The sequence below is a fragment of the Xenopus laevis genome, chromosome 3L (assembly GCF_017654675.1).
Source record: "Xenopus laevis strain J_2021 chromosome 3L, Xenopus_laevis_v10.1, whole genome shotgun sequence".
Taxonomy (NCBI): Eukaryota; Metazoa; Chordata; class Amphibia; order Anura; family Pipidae; genus Xenopus; species Xenopus laevis.
In genome coordinates, this window is record NC_054375.1 from 140,505,811 (window position 1) to 140,527,681 (window position 21,871).

Here is a 21,871-nt window from a genome sequence, read left to right on the forward strand (position 1 = left end):
GAAATGACAAGACGCATTAAAAACAAATAAGACATTTAATAGAGGCTTTGTTTACAGTTACAGACGGCAAGAAAAATATTCAACTGTGCATAGAAGAATATAAAGTATTTGAGCAGAAATGTACAGTGGTCTACAATGGTTTGTTCCCTATGTACATATTTACAGTATAATTTAAAGGTAATATTTATACAGAGAGAGGTACTTACATGATAAGGAAAAGTATCGGTATTTCATTTCTGTGTAAACTGTTGGACCCATACGAATCATACAGAGCAGTTATTATATCAGTTCTGATGCAGAGAGATACGCTGGTCTCTTTACACTGAGACAGACACAAGACAAACAGGGGGGGTGCATTTTCAGGCTGGTGACAAGCCCACCCAATCAGCTGCAGTCAGGATCTGAATGTGACCCTTGCAGGTATACCGGCAGCCATAGCAAAACTTCCTGTCAGTACAGCTGCAAGGGTCACATCTGGACCCTGACTGAGGCTGGTTTCAGTCCGGTGAAGCCCCACTCTATCAACCTCAATAAGAATCCAAAAGAGACCCTTGCAGCTGTGTTGGCAGTCAGCAAATCGTCAGGGAACTAGGCAGAATGGCTGCCAGCTAGGGTTGCCACCTGACCTGTATTTTACTGGCCTGGCCAGTAAAAATGATGAGTCAATGCCAATGTTATTAATAGGAAAAAACAGCAAGAATATAGGAAGGCCATTATTTTTTTTCCAGAAAAGGTGGCAACCCTTCCGCCAGCATGGCTCCAAGGGTCATATCTGGACCCTGACTGAGGCTGGTATCAGTCCAGTGAAGCCACACCCTATCAGCCTCAATAAGAATCCAAATGAGACCCTTGCAGCTGTGCTGGTAGTCAGCAAATCACCAGGGAACTAGGGCCCTGCAAAGTGACTGCCAGCTGCTAGCTGGCTGCAAGGGTCACATCTGGACCCTGACTGAGGCTGGTTTCAGTCCAGTGAAGCCCCACCCTATCAGCCTCAGTAAGAATCCAAATGAGACCCTTGCAGCTGTGCTGGCAGTCAGAAAATTGCCAGGGAACTAGGTCCCTGTAGAGTGACTGCCAGCATGGCTGCAAGGGTCACATCTGGACCATGACTGAGGCTGGTTTCAGTCCTGTGAAGACCCCACCCAATCAGCCTTAATAAGAATCCAAACAGGACCCTTGCAGCCAGCAGTCATATTTGGATCCTGACTGATGTGGTTTTCAGTCCAATGATAACCCCCACCCAAACAGCCTCAGTCAGAATCTAAATGTGGCCTTTGTATTTGTGCTGGCAACCTGGATCCTTACTGAGGCTACTTGGGTGGAGTCGCCACAATGCTGATAATGCAGCCCTGTCTTTTTCTATGGTCTGTTTCAGATGTTTTTTTGGTAGTGAGAGGAGGAGGCATGGGAGCTGCACAATTGATCTGCCACATTTTCCCCTCACTGCTACAGTAATTAAAAAAACTGAGCCCTGTAAAATACATATCCTTTGGGGATACTCAGCATTATTATACACTCAGCATTATGATATAATCAGCATTATGACACGCCCCTGCTTTATAAGCCTGTACCAAACACAGCAGAGGCCAATTTGTGACTTGTAAGCAACAGGCGTTTGTTTTGTCCCTCACTGAGAGATTACGAGGATAAGAGACATCAGTATGCAGCAATATATAGTGATACCCAGCACCACGGCACAGCCCAGCTCACCTACTAGCACCTGAAGTGAGACCGAAAGGCACGATACAATGCAAAGAATTCTGGGAAGATCACTGAACTCTTCACCGGGAGACACATCATTCTAGACGAGAGCTTCACAGGACGTTGTTTTTCTATTGGCTGCCGAGCTGAGACTTGTGGCTTTGGATCTTGTTCTGTTCTTGTCATCCAGCGACGTTACACCCCATTAGCACTGGCTTTTGTCTGTAACCACAACACAAGATATTTAACTTCCACCCCCGTCTCACAGCGACAACCTACAAGTGTCACACTCACAAAGTGACAGTTACACTGCAACATATTCAATCAAATTAAAGGGGTAGTGAATGTATTGTGTGCTACAGAATGGCCTATTCCTAGCAACATTTCAATTGGGCTTCATTATTTATTTATAGTTTTTGAATTATTTGCCTTTTGCTTCGGGCTCCAGCTTTTAAATGGGGATCACTGACCCCATTTAAAGACAAATGCTCTGTAGCTTATTGTTATTGCTACTTTTTATTACACTTCTTACTATAAAAGCCTTCTCCTATTAATATTCCAGTCTCTCTCAGTCAAATGTGCATGGTTATCAAATGAAAACCATAGAGCCTATGATTAAGTGTCCTTGGAGGACACGATACGCGTCGGGCTTTTATCCTTTATACATAATGTAAATAAAGACTTTTTTGTACTACTTCAAAAAATAATTTGGACTCCTGGATTCTACCGACTAATTGACTTTTCCCGGAGTGGTGCCTGCCCGCTATTTGGTCCCTAGCAACCACACTGCTGAAACTGGAGAGCTGATAAATAAAAAGCTATAAGGCAGATTTATCAAGGGTCGAATTGAAAATTTGAATTTTCGAAATTTTTTATGATCAAAACTGTCATTCGACGAGGGAGTTCTTCAAATCTGATTCAAGTTTTTTTAAAAAAAAAATTCAAATTCGATTTTCAACCTGTCTCATACTCAGGCCCTTTAATAACTTGAATTCACTATTTGCCACTTAAAACCTGCCGAATTGCTGTTTAAGTCAACGGGAGACGTCCAGGGATCAATTTCAAGTGTTTGCAGCCTCCGTGACATTCAAGTTTTTTTGGAGAAAAAAAACTCAAATCGAGTTTTGATTCAAAGTTTTCGTGTCGATTCCATTCATCCGAGTTTAAACAATTCAATTTTTTTTTTTTTAATACGTTTCGATTGGTTGAATTTCGAATTTAGGGCAGTTTAGCGGAGTTTTTAAAAACTCACATGAATTCGAAATTCAAACCCTTGATAAATGTGCCTCCCTATAATTCAAAAACCACAACTAATAAAAAATGAAAACCAATTGCAAATTGTCTCAGAATATCACTCTCTACATCATACTAAAAGACATAGTATAAGTGAAATTTCCCCCCAATCTTGTATTCATTAAAGAATAATATAGGACGCTGCTTTCACTCTGGGCTAAAAATTATCATTAATTTTAAAAATCGTTCCTTTATTGGAGCTCCCTATAGATCTGCCCTGGTTGCCCTGGTCCCTGTCCAGGTTTCAAATGAGGAGCTGGCTTATACTAAAGGAGCATTATACAGCCAATCACAGCCCTGCATTCACACAAGTAAGACAGGCTTCAGTTCCCTATCAGGTCCTGCTAGCTGCTGATTGGTTCCTGTCCTACAGTGCAGTGAGCTGAGTGCCACCGGCTCCCCTGCACAGCCTGCAGAAATTTTCAATAAACTAACAGATTCCTTCTATTTATAGAGAAGTATAATACACTTGCACATTTTTTTTTTTGTCCCCTTTGACAACTTGTGAAATGATTTAAATTTTTTAGGTTTTTTTCTGCTTTTCTTTTTTTTTTTTGACACTTTACAGGTTTCAAAATGACCCCAGAAAAAAAAATATTGTTCTGTGATATATTGATATTGTTAATTTTTTTTTATTGCTCATTTTTATTGCCTTTTCCAATTGATATTACAGTCTCTCATTCAAAGCACTACCTGGTTGCTAGGGTAATTTGGACCCTAGCAACCACACATCTGCTGAAATTACAAGCTGGAGAGCTACTGAATGAAAAGCAAAATTATTCAAAAAACCTCAATCAATAAAAATGAAGACAAATTGTTTCAGAGTAGCACTTTTTGCATCATACTTATTTAAAAGTAAACAACTCCTTTAAAGGGCAAGTAAAGTCTAAAATAGAATAAGGCTACAAATGCTGTATTTTGTATAATAAACAAACTGGGACTTGCTGTACCACAAGCCTAATCAAACAAAGTATTTATGCTTTTAAAGTTGGCCACAGGGGGTCAACATCTTGTAAAATCTAATGTGGATTTCATAGTTTTTGTATTGTTTAATACAGACTTTCTCCAACTCTGCAGAACCAGTGGCTGCAGCAAAATAATCCTACACATATCGGTTTAAATCTGGCTCCATGATCTTTGTCCCTGCAGCTGGAGTTGGAAACGGTAAAGGCAAAAATAAAATCCAATAGAAATCTCGACACAGTCGCCGACTGCTCTACAGGGAAACAAACAAAGCTGCTTGAGTTCTGCATGGCTGGGAAGTAAGACGGGGGCTCCCCCTGCTGTTCATAAGTTTGATTGTTTCCCTGCAGAGCAGTTAGGGACTGACCACAGTAATTGAAGGGGGAATTTCACTGCATACAGTCAGGTTTTTTTTTATAAAAAGTATATTGGAGATAGGTTTCTTTTTCATTAAAGTAAAATGGGATTTTACTTTTTTGCCTTTACATGCCCTTTAACCCTGGTTTTGCATAGGTCTTCTTATAGTCAGTGATACAGATTTTCTTTAGTATATTCTTTAACTCAGTCTATACTTCCAACAACATTGGCACAAACATACTTACATTCTCCTTTGATTGTGCGGCAGATTCTTTGAGTAAAGTCTCTGAAACAAGTTCTTCTTCCTGCAGAGATTGATCCATATAAAACATAATGTTGGACTCCGTGACAGCCCGAGGGAGGAGCAGAACCCCTCAATGTAAACATATTGTTGAAAAACAGTATAAGGGGCCAGATGTGTGTGTGCTGCCTGAGCTCTCGATTTCCATGCTGTCAATCAGTTCCCACCACCATGGGGCACAGGTACAGCGGACTAGAGGGGAGTTGCAGACATATGTAAATCTGCTTCACATCTCACATGAGACTTAGGGGCACATTTACTAAGGGTCGAAGTGAATTTTCGAATTAAAAAACTTTGAATGTCTAAGTATTTTTTGGGTACTTCGACCATCAAATAGGCCAAATTCGACTTTGACTCGACCATTCGAAAATCGAAGTACTGTCTCTTTAAAAAAGTTTGACTTCGACACCTTAAACCTGCCGAATTGCTATTTTAGCCAATGGGGACCTCCCAGAACCTATAGCCAAAATGTGGCTAAGTTTTAAAAAGTCTGAGTATTTTTTTTGAAAATCGTTCGATTCAAACGATTTCTACGATCGATCGATTTTAATTCGACCGAAAACTGCCGAAAATAAGTATTTTTTGGGTACATCGAATAGGCCAAATTCTACTCGAATTGAAAATACTTTGATTATTCGACCATTTGAAAATCGAAGTACTGTCTCTTTAAAAAACTTCGACTTCGCCACTTCGCCACCTTAAACCTGCAGAATTGCTGTTAGCCTGTGGGGACCTCCTAGAACCCATAGCCAAAAATTTTTTTTGAAAATCGTTCGATCGCACGATTAGATCGTTCGATTCAAACCATTTCTTCGATTGATCGAACGATTTTAATTCGACCGAAAAATTCAAAAAGAAAAGTTCGACTATCAAATTTGCCCAATTCGATGGTCGAATTTCGAAATTCAACCATTGATAAATCTGCCCCTTAAAGTCCAGGATTGCATTATAGCATGAGCATTAACTAACAGCTATGAGTGTGGCTGGATCTGGGTGCAACAAGACTAAAAATGGGGGAAAAATTAACTTGGTTGCGCTTACCTTTAACCCTTTCAAGGTAGGAGCTGTGTCTGCAAGATTGTCCTTAGTGTCTATGGCCTCCGTGTCTATGGCCTCCACTATAACAGGGTTTACTTTAGGGATCTAGAAAAGAGATGACAGAATTCACCGTATAGAAGTGGTGCCTAATCCATGTACGGAATCATGTACTTAAAGGGGTTGTTCACCTTTAAATTAACCTTTAGTATGATGTAGAGAGTGATATTCTGAGACAACTTGCAATTGGTTTTCTTTATGGTTTTTGAGTTATTTAGCTTTTTATTCAGCAGCTCTCCAGTTTGCAATTTCCGCTATCTGGCTGCTAGGGTCCAAATTACCCTAGCAACCATGCACAGATATGAATAAGAGACTGGAATATGAATAGGAGAGGGGCTGAATAGAAAGAGGAGTAATAAAAAGTAGCAATAACAATACATTTGTAGCCATACAGTGCATTTATTTTTAGATGGGGTCAGTGACCCCCATTAGAAAGCTGGAAAGTGTCAGAAGAAGGCAAATAATACGAAAACTATATAAAATGAATAATGAAGGCCAATTGAAAAATTGCTTAGAATTGGACATTCTATAACATACCACTAGTTAACTGAAAGGCGAACCACCACTTTTATCCTATTTCACAGCATTAATGTACAAAAATATCAAGGTCTGTTTGTAATATTTGTGTGTGTGTCAATGTTTAAAGATTGATAAAATAAAGGGGTAGTTCACCTTCAATATGTTATAGAATGGCCAATTTTTCAATTGGTATTCATTATTTATTTTTTATGGTTTTAAAATTCTAGCTTTCAAATGGGGGTCACTGACCCCATCTAAAAAAACCAAATGCTCCTTAAAGCTACAAATGTATTGTTATTGCTACTTTTTGTTACTCCTCTTTCTATTCAGGCCTCTCCTATTCATATTCCAGTCTCTCCTTCAAATCAATGCATGGTTGCTAGGGGTAATTTGGACCGTAGTAACCAGACTGCGGAAACTGCAAACTGGAGAGCTGCTGAATAAAAAGTGAAACAACTCAAAAACCACATATGATAAAAAAATTAAAACCAATTACAAATAGTCTTAGAATATCACTCTCTACATTATACCAAGTGTTAATTTAAAGGTGAAGAATAGGGCACTGGTGCCTTCCAGTAAAGAACAGCAGCAATAAAACAATCCCCCGTTTGCCTCCCAGCGTTGTGTTACATTCCTCCCAGCAGAAAACCAGGGCATTTTGTCCACCATTGTTTTTAGCTGTATGGCAGCAGCAGGACAGTATCCCAATTACGATTGGCCAGGTACAAGTAAAGAAATGGCTGCAGGTGAGTCAGTATAAACATGGAGCTTCTCTCTTACCTCTTGTTTCAAGGGCAGGAGGGGCTTAGGCTTGAGCTCCGTCAGATACAGAGCACGGGAGAGAAGTAGCAGAGATGGGGGAACGTTCTCCTTTAGGTGTAAATCCAGCCACTGGGAAAGGGAACAGATTCATTTCTCATTTCTTAGGACTAATAATAACAACAAGCAGAAGTATCTCCATAGTAATGTTCCGTCTGTTCTACCTGTTTAATTTGCTCCTTCAGTTGTTCCTCTGTGAGGCCCAGAGATCTCATTCCCCGAGCCCTGCTGGCTGCTTGAAGTTCTGCCACAGTGAGGTTTTCCACCCCTTCCTTGGAGATCATCTGTACAACGGAGAACTCTTGTGAGTAACAGAGCATCCATAAAATACAGGAATCGTCCGTGATTACCCAGGAGCACATTTATATTTACATAGATGGACTGCACTGTGCAGAGAGTAAAGCAATAACGCTTGTTAGCTCTTTTGGTTTCTGGGCAGTTTATATTACCCAGTATATGGTGGGTGAATGTATGCTTTGGTTTTAAGAATAGTGAACGGTATTCGTGTGGAATTCATTGGGTTACTCAGTCCAGCTGTAAGGGTTAATGTTCTGTATTGCAAGTTACAGGATATCCTCGTTTGCCCAGGATTAAATTAAGTTTGTATTTTTATTTCCTCGGTTCTATGGTGACACCTAATGGACAAATTGCTGTACTGCAAACCATCAAGACATTCATTAAAGGGATACTGTCATGGAAAACATGTTTTTTTTCATAACACACCAGTTAATAGTGCTACTCCAGCAGACTTTTGCACTGAAATCCATTTTTCAAAAGAGCAAACAGATTTTTTTATATAAAATTTTGAAATCTGACATGGGGCTAGACATTTTGTCAATTTCCCAGCAGCCCCTGGTCATGTGACTTGTGCCTGCACTTTAGGAGAGAAATGCTTTCTGGCAGGCTGCTGTTTTTCCTTCTCAATGTAACTGAATGTGTCTCAGTGAGACATGGGTTTTTACCATTGAGTGTTTTTCTTAGATCTACCAGGCAGCTGTTATCTTGTGTTAGGGAGCTGCTATCTGGTTACCTTCCCATTGTTCTTTTGTTTGGCTGCTGGGGGGGGGGGGAAGGGAGAGGGTGATATCACTCCAACTTGCAGTACTGCAGTAAAGAGTGACGGAAGTTTATCAGCGCACAAGTCACGACTTGGGGCAGCTGGGAAATTGACAATATGTCTAGCCCCATGTCAGATTTCAAAATTGAATATAAAAAAATCTGTTTGCTCTTTTGAGAAATGGATTTCAGTGCAGAATTTTGCTGGAGCAGCACTATTAACTGATGCGTTTTGAAAAAAAAATGTTTTTCCCATGACAGTATCCCTTTAAGGTTAAAAGGGTGTTTCACCTTTAAACAACTAGTTGTTTTCAGATAGAGCACCAAAAATAACAACTTTTTCCAATGACTTTGTATTTTCTATGTCTCGCAGTTTTTCTAATATTGAAGTGTAACGTGTCATTTTTCACCTTCTGAAGCAGCCCAGGGGGTCGCCGACCCTGTAAACTGTTCTAAATTGATACATTTCTTATCTTTGTCCCTGCTGAGCACAATTTCTGGGTTTCATTACAGGCGGCTGTTAGAATTGATACAATAGTTGCTAATACTCCAGAGATGCTGCTGAGAAATGGATCAACTAAATGTTGCAAAATTGTAACAGTTCAGAGTCTGCACCTGAATTACTGAGCTGCCAGACAAACACCAGAGACACCAACATTCATCTTTAAACTTAGGTTTTGGAAAAACAGTAAAAAATAAATAATGGAAAGTAATTGAAAAAAAGTCTATTTCTGGGGAACAATCTGAAAACAACGGAACTGAAAAAAAAAAGTGTTTGGAAGGTGAACAACCACTTTAAGACTATGTTAGTCAGATAGTCAGAACATTATTTTGGTTGTTTTTGTGCACAGATAAGATTATTCATTCTGGTATCAGAATTTATCCAGAGGTTCTGTGACTATATAACGGCACAAGGCTGCAGGCTGAGTTATACAGGGAACTCCGAGTATCACTCATGTATTATAAGGGATAATGTAACCCCTACTGTAAATGATAAGGATATTAGAAGTCACTGAGGGGTTCTGTGACCATATAAAGGCACAAGGCTGCAGGCTGAGTTATACAGGGATCTCAGAGTATCACTCATGTATTATAAGGGATAATGTAACCCCTACTGTAAATGATAAGGATATTAGAAGTCACTGAGGGGTTCTGTGACCATATAAAGGCACAAGGCTGCAGGCTGAGTTATACAGGGATCTCAGAGTATCACTCATGTATTATAAGGGATAATGTAACCCCTACTGTAAATGATAAGGATATTAGAAGTCACTGAGGGGTTCTGTGACCATATAAAGACACAAGGCTGCAGGCTGAGTTATACAGGGATCTCAGAGTATCACTCATGTATTATAAGGGATAATGTAACCCCTACTGTAAATGATAAGGATATTAGAAGTCACTGAGGGGGTTCTGTGACCATATAAAGGCACAAGGCTGCAGGCTGAGTTATACAGGGAACTCTGAGTATCACTCATGTATTATAAGGGATAATGTAACTCCTACTGTAAATGATAAGGATATTAGAAGTCACTGTGGAGTTCTGTGACCATATAAAGACACAAGGCTACAGGCTGAGTTATACAGGGAACTCTGAGTATCATTCATGTATTATAAGAGATAATGTTCCCAATACTGTAAATGATAAGGATATTAGTAGTCCTTTGACCATATAATGGCAGGGTATAGGGGTCGTAGAACTCCAAGGTGATGTCTAATTAGCCCATATTGTAAGGTTAATTTCTGTTACACATGTGCAATAGGTTGTAGTCCAGCAATATTCACAGTTTACTAGAATATTCATAGCGATTGTGTATTGAGTCAGTCTATGCCTGCATCTCGTTTAAATATAAACTTTTAACTATGGAAATATTAACAATATGAAAAAAGAGTCAAGAAGTGCATTCAAGTTGTTCTCTCTCTATTGATCCTGGGTTTGAAAGCAACTAAACCGTATACGCGTGTGTTTGTGGGCGCATAAAGCAAATCCAACTGCCAGTAGTGTTACCTCATCGTCGGCCCGTATGGAGCGGAGCTGCATCATGAGCTGAAAGCGCAGCAAGTTGTTGGTGCCGATTGGGGGCAGTTCCAGCAGTCTGCATAGGGCCGCAAGCTGAGACCGTTCCAGGTTCTCCAGGGTTAACTCATCCTCAAAGAGTTTGGAGAAGCGCACAATCTCCTTTGTACTGGGCTGCTCACCTGTGCCTCGAACCTGAAACCCACGTAAATACAGTGTGTAATCCCAGGAATATACATGGTGATAACAATGCTTAACTTTAATATCTATTCTATACAACTGCCAGCTTTAATATCTATTCTATACAACTGCCAGCTTTAATATCTATTCTAAACAACTGCCAGCTTTAATATCTATTCTAAACAACTGCCAGCTTTAATATCTATTCTAAACAACTGCCAGCTTTAATATCTATTCTATACAACTGCCAGCTTTAATATCTATTCTATACAACTGCCAGCTTTAATATCTATTCTATACAACTGCCAGCTTTAATATCTATTCTATACAACTGCCAGCTTTAATATCTATTCTATACAACTGCCAGCTTTAATATCTATTCTATACAACTGCCAGCTTCTTGAAGCAATAAGATACAATAGACAGTGACAGACCTGCTGCACATAGGAAGAGAACTGCTGCTGGCTGTCGGCTCCAGTCTCTGCCTTGTTCCTCCGTGCCATCTCAGAGATGGTCTCTTGTAGGAACTTGGCCATTTCCAGCTTTGCTCCCAACTTTTTCTTCATCTTTTCCTCCTAGGCAGTGAATACAAAGAATGGGCCGAGTGAGTTGCAATGCAGGACTATAACGAAGAGCTTTTTTGCATAAAATTAAAACCGCAACATAAGTCAGCAGAATGGCTCGGACTGCTTCAACTAAAGGTGGCCATACAATGAAAGAACTGGCAGAATCACCCTCGTTTGTTTCCAATGTTATTAAATATGCCCCCTAATCTACTATACCCTAGCTCATGAGATGGTTCTAATGAGTGCATCAACAATGCCTCTATGGAGTGAACCCAACTATGTCTACAGTATTTTATAAAGTAGATCTGTATCTCTATACAGTATGTCACACCAACTTCCCATAATTTTATGGTTTTCTAGAGGTTCTACTGTGTACTGCTCATAAAAACATATATTTCCTGAGTCATCTATTTTTCATACTGGAAAGATTCTCAGTCCAGCATTGAAAATAAGTGTTTGAATTGGAGATTAAGGGTCCAAATAGGTGTTAGTGCTCAGCAATGCTTAAATCAGTCTGACATATTCTGATGAACGGACACAGATATCAGCTTTGACAAATGTATACAAGGAATGCAACTGAATACACTATTTTGGATTCGGCCGTACCGCCGAATCCTTTGCGAAAGATTCGTCTGAATACCAAACCAAATCCTAATTTGCATATGCAAATTAGGCGTGGGAACGGGAAAACTTTTTCTACTATTGTGACAAAAAGTCACATGATTTTCCTTCCCGCACCTAATTTGCATATGCATATTAGTATTTGGTTCGGCCTGGCAGAAGGATTCAGCAGAATCCTGCCCAAATCCCGAACCCTGCATCCAGATGTATACGTCAGTCAGGTAAATTTTTATAAAAATAAAAAAAAAAGGGGGGGGGGGATGGGGAGGGGCAGAGGCATCGTCAGGGGAAAAAGTTATCCTGCATGCGCTGTCCTAAGCCAGAGGAATGCTACATAGCAAGCTTTTTTACTCAACCATCCTCAAAGGCAGACGACACACCTCGCTCCTCCCTCCTCAGCCGTCAGCTCTTGCTCCTCACTCCTCCCTCCTCAGCCATCTGTCCTGGGTCCTCGCTTCTCAGGGTGCGCATATTCAGCCCGGTGCCCCAACTATAGTTACTTGTTCTTGGCGCTTTTTTTTTTTTTTTTTTATAAACCTATTTTTTTTTTCATGTGATGCCATTTCTTTTAACCAATAGGCGTTCCTGAGAAGAAAGGAGCAAGAGCTGACAGCTGAGGAGGGAGAAGCGAGGACCAGGCCCAGACTGACAATCTGTCAGTTCAAGCAATTTCCCGAAGGGCCGCTCCATTTACCTGTGAAATGGGCCGCTTCTGATTTGCGGCATCTGGGCAGGGGGAGAGAGGCTTACAGCATGCATGCTGTGCTTCTTCACACACACCAACCAGCTGCGCGCGTCTGCCTGTCTGCGCGTCTGCCTGTCTGCGCGTCTGCCTGTCTGTTTACATGTGGGCTGCTTTGTTTGTTGCCCGGGCTGCTTTTTGCTTCCAGTCCGGCTCTGGTGATGACCCAGGATGGATGGCTGAGTACGGAGGAGTGAGGAGTAAGAGCTGATGGCTGAGGAGGGAGGAGCGAGGACCCAGGACAGAGGTGTGATCCCAGGGTCTCCCCCCCTGCTCACTCCTCCTCCTTCCTCTCTCTGCTTCACACAATGAAGGCGTGTCCGGACGCCCATGGGAGGGGGAGACTAAACTGCTGGTAAATGCTTCAGAATTCCCCAATTCCATCTTTCAGTTTCTCTAGTGCTTCTCTCATGAGCAGGAGTATCCCTACCATGCCCTACTAAATCTGGTGAGCAGGAGCAGCTCTATTACATCCATGTAGTAAAGTTTGTGTACCCTCCAGACTTTGAAATACCCAGTAAACAGAATTCTGCTGACCTTTTTGGATTCAGTTTCAAATGTGGAAGGCAACATTTCTGGGAAGAGCTTCAGGAACACGGGCAGCAGAAACTCCATGAAGGGGACAATAACAAAGACCATGAACGGGACCAGTCTGAAAAGATCAGCGCACGTCCTCATAAGCTAAGGGACAAAAAATGGGTGCAAAAGTTAGTAAATCTCTTTATAATGTTGGAGCACAGAGAAGAAATGGCAGTAAAAAGACATTAACTGCTATATGTGCCATAGGCTTTGGAATAAAGAAAGGCAGCCGATTACCTTCATTAACACGTTATAGAATATCAAATTATTATTCATGAATAGACTAGAAGCGCCTGTTGATGACAATACGCAGGATGGGAGTCTCTGCAGCAGTTTAATCACATTAGCCACTGATTGTACCATTTACAAAAATAATATTTTGACTCCTTAAACATCAGACTTACCCTTCGCCTTTCCCTCCTAGTCAGCACTTGCCCGTGTAGCAACCGCCAGACCATCCGAGCGGCCACCTTAGTGTCAATCCAGAGCAGGCGGAAACCGTGGTAGAAGTGTTTGATTTCATCCATCACCCTCTGGCCGAGGGATTTACGCACCACTTGCGGAGATTTCTCGGGCTCCGGTGGGGAAGGTGGGGTGGAGGGAGGAGGGGGCGGGGCATCCTGAAGAGAGAACCCAGAAGCGTGGAAAGCACGGGTGCTCCATGAGGGGCTCACAAAGGCAGCGGGCACCAAGCAGCTTGGTTGAGGGACACGGCCACTATTTTGTGCGCAGGAAACAGAGGCGTATATCGGACACAGGTTCTTCCTCAGGACAAGATGTGAACTGCTGGAAAAAAAACAAATACGGTGTTCACAAATGAAAGACATGGAAGTGGTAGGGATAGGAGACATTTGGCACACCATTTCTAGCAGAACTACATCTCCCAGCATGCCTTCACCAGCTGTATTCACAAAAAAAAAACTTAATACCATATACAGTTAAATTCACCAATGTGACCATTACATTGCACCTACATGCAGAATAATAACCCAAATGGCGAGTGAACCAGCAGAGTTCAGCAAAATACCATTTAACTCAATGGAGTGGCAGTTTCTAGCACACGAAGCTGGAACAGTGTGGGCAGCAAAATGTTGGAAATCTCCCCTAAGAAAGGACTTGGATCCATTCATTTACCTAATTTAAAGGAATAGTAACACCAAAAAATGAAAGTAATAAAAATATAATATACTTTTGTGTTGCACTGATAAAAACGGGTGTTTTCTAAAGAAACACTACTATAATTTATATAAACAAGCTGCTGTGTAGCCATGGGGGCAGCCATTCAAAGCTGAAAAAGAAGAAAAGGAACAGGATACACAGCAGATAACATAAGCTCTGTAGTATACAATGAGATTCTTCAGAACTTATCTGTTATCTACTGTGTATCCTGTGCTTGAATGTCTGCCCCATGGCTACACAGCAGCTTGTTTATATAAATTATAGTAGTAATTATCGGTTATCTACTGTGTATCCTGTGCTTGAATGGCTGCCCCCATGGCTACACAGCAGCTTGTTTATATAAACTATAGTAGTACTTATCTGTTATCTACTGTGTATCCTGTGCTTGAATGGCTGCCCCCATGGCTACACAGAAGCTTGTTTATATAAACTATAGTAGTAATTATCGGTTATCTACTGTGTATCCTGTGCTTGAATGGCTGCCCACATGGCTACACAGAAGCTTGTTTATATAAACGAGTTTTTTTTTTTTTTTTTTTAACTAAACCAGTTTTGTCAGTGCAGGGCACCAGTACATTATAGGGTTTCCTTTAAAACATTTTCATTGGGGTTACTATTCCTTTAAATCCACATTGAGTAGTACGACCTTCGATTTCAAGGAAACACTGGAAGCCCCTCCTTGCAGTCCAGGAATATATGGAGTCCATGTGTGACGCTGGCTTCAAGGGCAGGCAATTTAATCCCATCCAGTCTCACTGGGGCAGGCGGTATCTGCACTCTCTGTGTTTGGGGCTTTGCCAAATCCAGTGTGTAGGTTCCACTTGATTTTGCAATAGGATTCATCTGACACAAACCCTCACCTAAGGGTAGCACTACACGGATGTTTTTGGCGAGATCCGACGCGCTGCAGCAAATTGCATGCTACGAAAATAAGGTAAGAGATAGAAATGTCGAATGAAGTCACATCGTTGATCAACTCTGTGACTTCATCTGGCATTTCTATTTCTTAAATTATTCTTGTTGCATAAGTTTTGTCGCAGCGCGTCAGATCTCGCCGAAAACGTCCGTGTAGTCCTACCCTAAGAGTGTCTTCCACCAAGTTCTTAGACTTGTGACAGCCAGGAACAGCAACAGAATACTCTCTCCCTTACGGGCTGGAAGAACTATTAGCACTAAATCCCAGTCACTCTTTAAAGGGGTTGTTCACCTTTAAAATAACTTAGCATGATGTAGAGAGAGATATTCAGAAACCATTTGGTTTTCATTTTTTATTATTTGTGGTTTTTGAGTTATTTAGCTTTATTATTTAGCAGCTCTCCGGTTTGCAAGTTCAGCCATTTGGTTGCAAAGCTCCAGATTCCCCTAGTAACCATGCACTGATAGGAGTAAATGACTGGAATATGAAAAGGAGAGGCCTGAATAGAAAGATAATCAAAAAAAAGTAGCAATAACAATACATTTGTAACCTTTTGTTTGTTTTTAGATGGGGTCAGTTACCCCCATTTGAAAGCTGGGAAGATTTAGGAGAAGGCAAATCTTTAAAAAACAACTAAAAAATAAATAATGAAGACCAATTGAGAAATTGCTTTGAATTAGCCATTCCATAACATACTAAAACTTAGCTTAAAGGTGAACCACTCCTTTAAGCCTCTCACATAAGGTTTCAGATACATGACAACAAAAACTGTAAACATGACTACACTTTGCCTTCTGTCTGGGGTTTTAATTTGTAGGAAAAATTTTTTATTAAAATCTGTGATCTTTCAGTCTAGGCCACCCTTCAACTGCATGGCAACCCAAATTTGGAAGCCCCTGCTCTAAAATGTTAAAGGAAAACTATACCCCCAAAATGAATACTTAAGCAACAGATAGTTTATATCAAATTGAATGACATATTAAAGAATCTTACCAAACTGGAATATATATTTACATAAATATTGCCCTTTTACATCTCTTGCCTTGAACCACCATTTCGTGACTGTATCTGTGCTGCCTCAGAGATCACCTGACCAGAAATACTACAACACTAACTGTAACAGGAAGAAGTGAGGAAGCAAAAGGCAGAACTCTGTCTGTTAATTGGCTCATGTGACCTTACATGTGGTTTGTATGTGTGCACAGTGAATCTTACGAATCTTATTTTTTAAAATGGCAATTTTCTATTTATGATTACCCAATGGCACATACTACTAAAAAAGTATATTATTATGATAATGGTTCATTTACATGAAGCAGGGTTTTACACATGAGCTGTTTTACTCAGTATCTTTTAATAGAGACCTACATTGTTTGGGGGGTATAGTTTCCCTTTAAGCAGCAGTGTATTATTTATAGTGGATTATGAGAGAGAGAGAGAGAGAGAGAGAGAGAGAGAGAGAGAGAGAGAGAGAGAGAGAGAGAGAGAGAGAGAGAGAGAGAGAGAGAGAGAGAGAGAGAGAGAGAGAGAGAGAGAGAGAGAGAGAGAGAGAGAGAACATCACATCATTTACCAGAGAAACAAGAACAACATCAACCATTGCAACAAAAATCTAAGATAAGAGGTTTTAAAAACAGTGTCCCATCAAGGCAATGCAGCCTGTCCATCTTCCACCCTTAAAGCCAGCATGTAGGGAAAACCACCAGTGTAAAATTAAATATCAGGAGTTAAAAATGTAAAATGGAATCTGGCTTTTAAATTCTAGGCAACTGTTCAGTTGATCTTCCATTATTTAATTTGTATGATCCCCCCCCCCCACGCTGCCTTTTTCCAGCCTGCAACTGTCATCACTGACCCCGGCAACCAAAAACGCGCATCAACACTGAGGCTTCGGTATAACTTTACTCTTATTTTTGATGGATTCTCCCTCTATCCAGACTGTCGCCTGTTCGTATTCCAGACTGTCGCCTGTTCGTATTCCAGACTGTCGCCTGTTCGTATTCCAGACTGTCGCCTGTTCGTATTCCAGACTGAATTCTCACCTGTTGCTTGCTTGCTATTGCAATTAAGCCTTAGCAACCAGATACCAGTTCTAATTCCGAACCAAGAGAAGCAAAAAATAAAAATGCAGACTAATTGCAAATATGGTTGCCACCCGGCCGGTAAAATACCTGCCAAGGCCGGGGCCAGTATTACAATTTTACCGGCAATGTAGCTGCCGGTAAATTTGTAATACGATTAAAAGGAGCCCTCGGCCTGCTCCCAATCCCCTGGAACTTACCTTTTCTCTTACTTCTTGTAGCGTCCGTGTCGTGGCCCCGGCCCTTTTGACGTCACGGCCTGGCCCTTTGTGTCCCCGCCCCCCAGCAGCCGGTAAAAGATTTTTTAAAAAGGTGGCAACCCTAATTGCAAAGTGCAAATACTGCTGGTCACATGGTACTAAAGGTTACTTTAAAGTGAACTTCCCCTTTAAAGCTCTATCTAGACACAGAGCAGGGGACTGAACAGGGACCAATATAGACATATTAAGTTTAAAAAAACAACAAAAACTGTTTTCTTGTCTAAATGTATGTGTATCTTTCAAACCACTCCCAATATGTTCAGGTTAGTTAACCCCTAACTACACAATCTGCAAAAATGTGGTATAAAGCTGCAAAGATCAGCTACAAATAATCTTACAAGGAGAAGAGTGAATGGAAAATCCCATTAAAGTCTGACACAAGTCCTTCCTGTAGGATAAAGGGCCAATATTAGAATGGACTGTACAGGTCATACAGGATGAGGCTTAGATCACAGTGAAAGATATCCCACGTGCTAGGATTACTGCATCTGTCCTATACATAGTCACGTAGTAGCCAAGGCTTTAGCTCTCGGAATTCCTAGCCAGATCCATCTTCTCTATGTCACCAGTTTGCCTCAGGGAAAAAAACATCTTCCCAACAGCAGGAGCAGTCCCTCGGCTTAGCATTGTACCAACATGATTTATAATCTTTAGTCTTGTATATTCTCATTGGCTTTACCTTTAAGTGAACTTTTAGTATGTAATAAAATGGCTAATTCTAAGCAACTTTTCAATTGGCATTGATTTATTTATTTTTATAGTTTTTTTTAATTATTTGCCTTTTTCTTCTGTTTCCTGCTTTCAAATGGGGTCACTGACCTCATCTAAAAAAACAACAAATGCTCTGTAAGGCTACAAATGTATTATTATTGCTACTTTTTTTTACTCCTCTTTCTATTCAGTCCTCTCCTATTCATATTCCAGTCTCTTATTCAAATCAATGCATTGTTGCTAGGGTAATTTGGACCCTAAAAAAATAAAAAACCAATTGCAAATTGTCTCAGAATATCACGCTCTACATTGTACTAAAAGTTAATTTAAAGGTAAATAACCCATTTAAAAGCCTAGTCAGAGGCCAAGACGACTCTTGGAAGAACCCCAAAATGTTGCACCTAATCTAGAGCATGTTCATTCAGGGCTGTTCATCCAATGCCGTGTTATAGGTATCAGTGCCAGATACAGCTGTTTAGCTACAATTCCCTCTTTTGTATGGCCACAGGTTGGACATATACACTATATACAATCATACAAACACAGCACTTTCTTACCGGCACCGAAGAGTAGCCAGGACCACACTGCAGCTGTATGAAGCCATTTCTTACTTGGAATCTTCACGTCAGACTGGAAAGCAGAAGAGTTATCAGTGAGTTTAGGAAGTCAGATGGTAACCTGGTTATAGGTCCCCTAAATTCCATACAGTCCGTGTATGTCAGTCTCAGGGTATCCTATACGGCATAAACATGCACCAAAACCAACTCAGCTTTATTTACCCTTACTCCATCCCTCGGAGCTGCAGGGAGCAGGACATGATGCAGTTTATTTCCATAGGTATACAATAATGGAAAGTAAAAAAAGAGTAGCCAGATACCAAGTATCTGTATATGGCCAGGCTGTGCTATATACACTGATAACAACCAGGCTGCTGTGTATAATGATGCAGAGTATCTCTATACACTGATAACGACCAGGCTGCTGTGTATAATGATGCTGAGTATCTCTATACACTGATAATGACCAGGCTGCTGTGTATAATGATGCTGAGTATCTCTATACACTGATAATGACCAGGCTGCTGTGTATAATGATGCTGAGTATCTCTATACACTGATAATGACCAGGCTGCTGTGTATAATGATGCTGAGTATCTCTATACACTGATAATGACCAGGCTGCTGTGTATAATGATGCTGAGTATCTCTATACACTGATAATGACCAGGCTGCTGTGTATAATGATGTGGAGTATCTCTATACACTGATAATGACCAGGCTGCTGTGTATAATGATGCTGAGTATCTCTATACACTGATAATGACCAGGCTGCTGTGTATAATGATGCTGAGTATCTCTATACACTGATAATGACCAGGCTGCTGTGTATAATGATGCTGAGTATCTCTATACACTGATAATGACCAGGCTGCTGTGTATAATGGTGCCGAGTCTCTATACACTGATAACAGGGAGGTTACCGAGTTACATGAGCTGAAGCAATTTACAAGGCCAGGGTTCGAGCAGCCAATCAGTATGTAGAAGTAGAATTTAAAACACCCTGGCCGGGTATAATGTGAGGGGCTGCACGTCACTCAGACACTATTATAGACTGAACATAAGTTTCTCTCTCTTTAGCGACCCTGTTTCCAGGCTGCTCTGACTCGTACTAAGCTCGCAGCCCGGCCCGGTAGTGCCCAACATCCCGTACGCCTGAAGGTTCCGTTACAACACAATACCTCACTGCGCCCGGTCCAGCCAACACATTGATCCACGCCGCCGCTGCCTCTTCGGTTTCTCCTTCCTCAACACTGGATTTCACTTCTTCCCAGAATCCAGAGGCAGCTGCGGAGGCCTCCGGGAAGCGTGTGTCCAGCCAATCAGAGGAGGCGTAAGCGGCCAACAACCACAGCGTGAGCCAATTAGCAACGCCGAGGGCGGGAGCATTTAACTATCGGCTGAGCGGTCAGGTGAGGATTGCATAGCAGACGTCACAGCGTACATAACTTGCCTTTTATTGGAACAGCCTCAAATATATGTCAGCGCATGCGCTGTAACCACCTCTAGTCTTCTCGGCAATTTATTTAAAGTGGTAGTCACGTTTACAATCATTCTTAGGGGCTGGTTTACTAGTATTAGAGCTATGTATATCTTATCACCACAGCAACCTATCAAATCATTTGCTTTTGTTTTCTTACTTGAAGGTCACTGTTCAAACTTAATTGCTGACCGGTTTCTATGAGCCACCTCCTCACTGGTTATCTCCAATGTTAGTAAACATGCCCCTTACTATGTTGTAATTTACTTGTTGTTCAATGTTCATTTGGTTTTTTTTTATGGATTTTTACTTGTTAGCTTTCCTGGGAGGTTTTATTGCTTCTATTATTTTTTTTATCTTGTTTTTCTTTCCAAATTCTCTACTCCCATCCTCATTTCAAAACCGATTTCATAGTTGCTAGGCTAAATAATCCCCAGATAACCAGATAATGGTCTAAATTCCAAGTTTAAGGGTGGCAGACAGGGAGATTAGTCTTTTCCTGAGGACGACTAATCTCCCCGTACTGCCTTCCTGCCAGCAAGAATACAAATTGCCGGGGGGAACGCTTCAGATTTCCAAAGTTGCCTCACAAGGAAATTTCGGGCGACTTCGGAAGTCCGAAGCGATTCGTATGCCATCCCACCGCCGATTTGTATACTTGCCAGCGTGAAGGCATTTCGGGGAGATTAGTCGCCCGCAGTAGAGAAGATTTGTCGCTGGTCAACTAATCTCCCTGTCTGCCACCACCCTAAGGCAGGCAATGTTACTCAACCCATTCCTCACCTAATTCTATGTTCAAGTAATAGATTCTGGATTTTCAGGGAATTTGTGTGCTGCCCATGCAATTAGGGTTGCCACCAGCCTGGCCGGTAAAAATGCTGCTTGATGTTATTTATAGGGAAAATCTTAAAAATATAGGAAGGGCGGTATATTTTTCCAGAAAAGGCGGCAACCCTACATGCAATGTACAGTGTAGCCATCAACTTACAATTGCATACAAGTTACTATGTTTTTAACCCATAATGCAATTGCGTCCCATGCATCAAAACCAACTAATGGATACTTTTCCCCATGTTTTAGGCGACTGAGACTTAGGGCCGAACTCCACGGCTTGTTGATGTCCGATTCGTCATGATGCGATGACACGCATGTGACATGTTGGATGTGCAGAAGATTATGGAACTGAACGTGAAATTGCAGGTACAAACTACATGTATCCAACCACAAATCAGGACCTGCAAACCCCCCCATACCAAAAGCCCCTGTAAACTGCCTGCCATTGCCCCCCTCCACTCTCCCCGCACTGTGCTTTAGTAAAAAAAAACAACCCCTTAAAAAAATGTAACCCGAAAATGCAGAGCAGCACAGCAGAGCTCAAGGGCACCATCTTCCACCACTTCGTATTCTTTCGGGGTTCAACGCCGACATGAAGCCTGCTGGAGCATGAGCAGTTGGGCCAAGTCAGGAATCGGCTTCAACTGCACAGGCTAAAATTGGCGTTAAGCCCCGAAAGAATACAAAGGTGCCCTGGAGCTCTGCTGCGCTGCTCTGCATTTTAGGGTCAGATTTTTGTAAGGGGTTTAGTTCTCCTTTAAAGACACTTTACTGTTAAAAGAGCCTCATGCAGGCTAGATGTACACAGAGGGATACCAAGGGCTACTAAATAGCCAATCACAGCCCTTACTTGGTCAAATTTGGCTACATTTGGTCATGTTTGTGTGTCTCCCCTCTCCCCAAAAAAAGTTGGGCACCCTTGATGTAATCCAAAGAAAAAATACTGACCAACTGCTGCAGTCTATAAGGCCTGCCAAAAAAGGGCCAAAGCGCTGGAATATAGCCCCCAGCTCAAAGGGCACATGTAACAATTTCAAAAAAATAT

The 21,871-nt window shown here is 41.3% G+C and overlaps 1 protein-coding gene across 3 annotated transcripts; it reads right to left on the reverse strand.

Moving 5' to 3' along the window:
- Positions 1–16: 16 nt before the first annotated feature.
- On the reverse strand, positions 17–19,905 carry letm2.L (leucine zipper and EF-hand containing transmembrane protein 2 L homeolog). Of its 3 annotated transcripts, none has more exons than XM_018253570.2 (11): positions 19,694–19,900; positions 18,513–18,585; positions 13,214–13,592; positions 12,768–12,911; positions 10,736–10,876; positions 10,113–10,316; positions 7,213–7,332; positions 7,010–7,120; positions 5,657–5,758; positions 4,560–4,619; positions 17–1,923 (listed from the first exon to the last, which is right to left on the reverse strand). In XM_018253570.2, exons 2-11 carry the CDS (start codon positions 18,557–18,559, stop codon positions 1,897–1,899), a joined length of 1,335 nt encoding a protein of 444 aa, XP_018109059.1. In that variant the 5' UTR covers positions 18,560–18,585; positions 19,694–19,900; the 3' UTR covers positions 17–1,896. The 3 variants fall into 3 exon arrangements, with proteins under 3 accessions (XP_018109059.1, XP_018109058.1, XP_018109060.1); XM_018253569.2 differs by having other exon boundaries at positions 13,214–13,595; positions 19,694–19,899; XM_018253571.2 differs by lacking the exon at positions 7,010–7,120 and having other exon boundaries at positions 13,214–13,595; positions 19,694–19,905.
- Between the last annotated feature and the right edge of the window lie 1,966 nt (positions 19,906–21,871).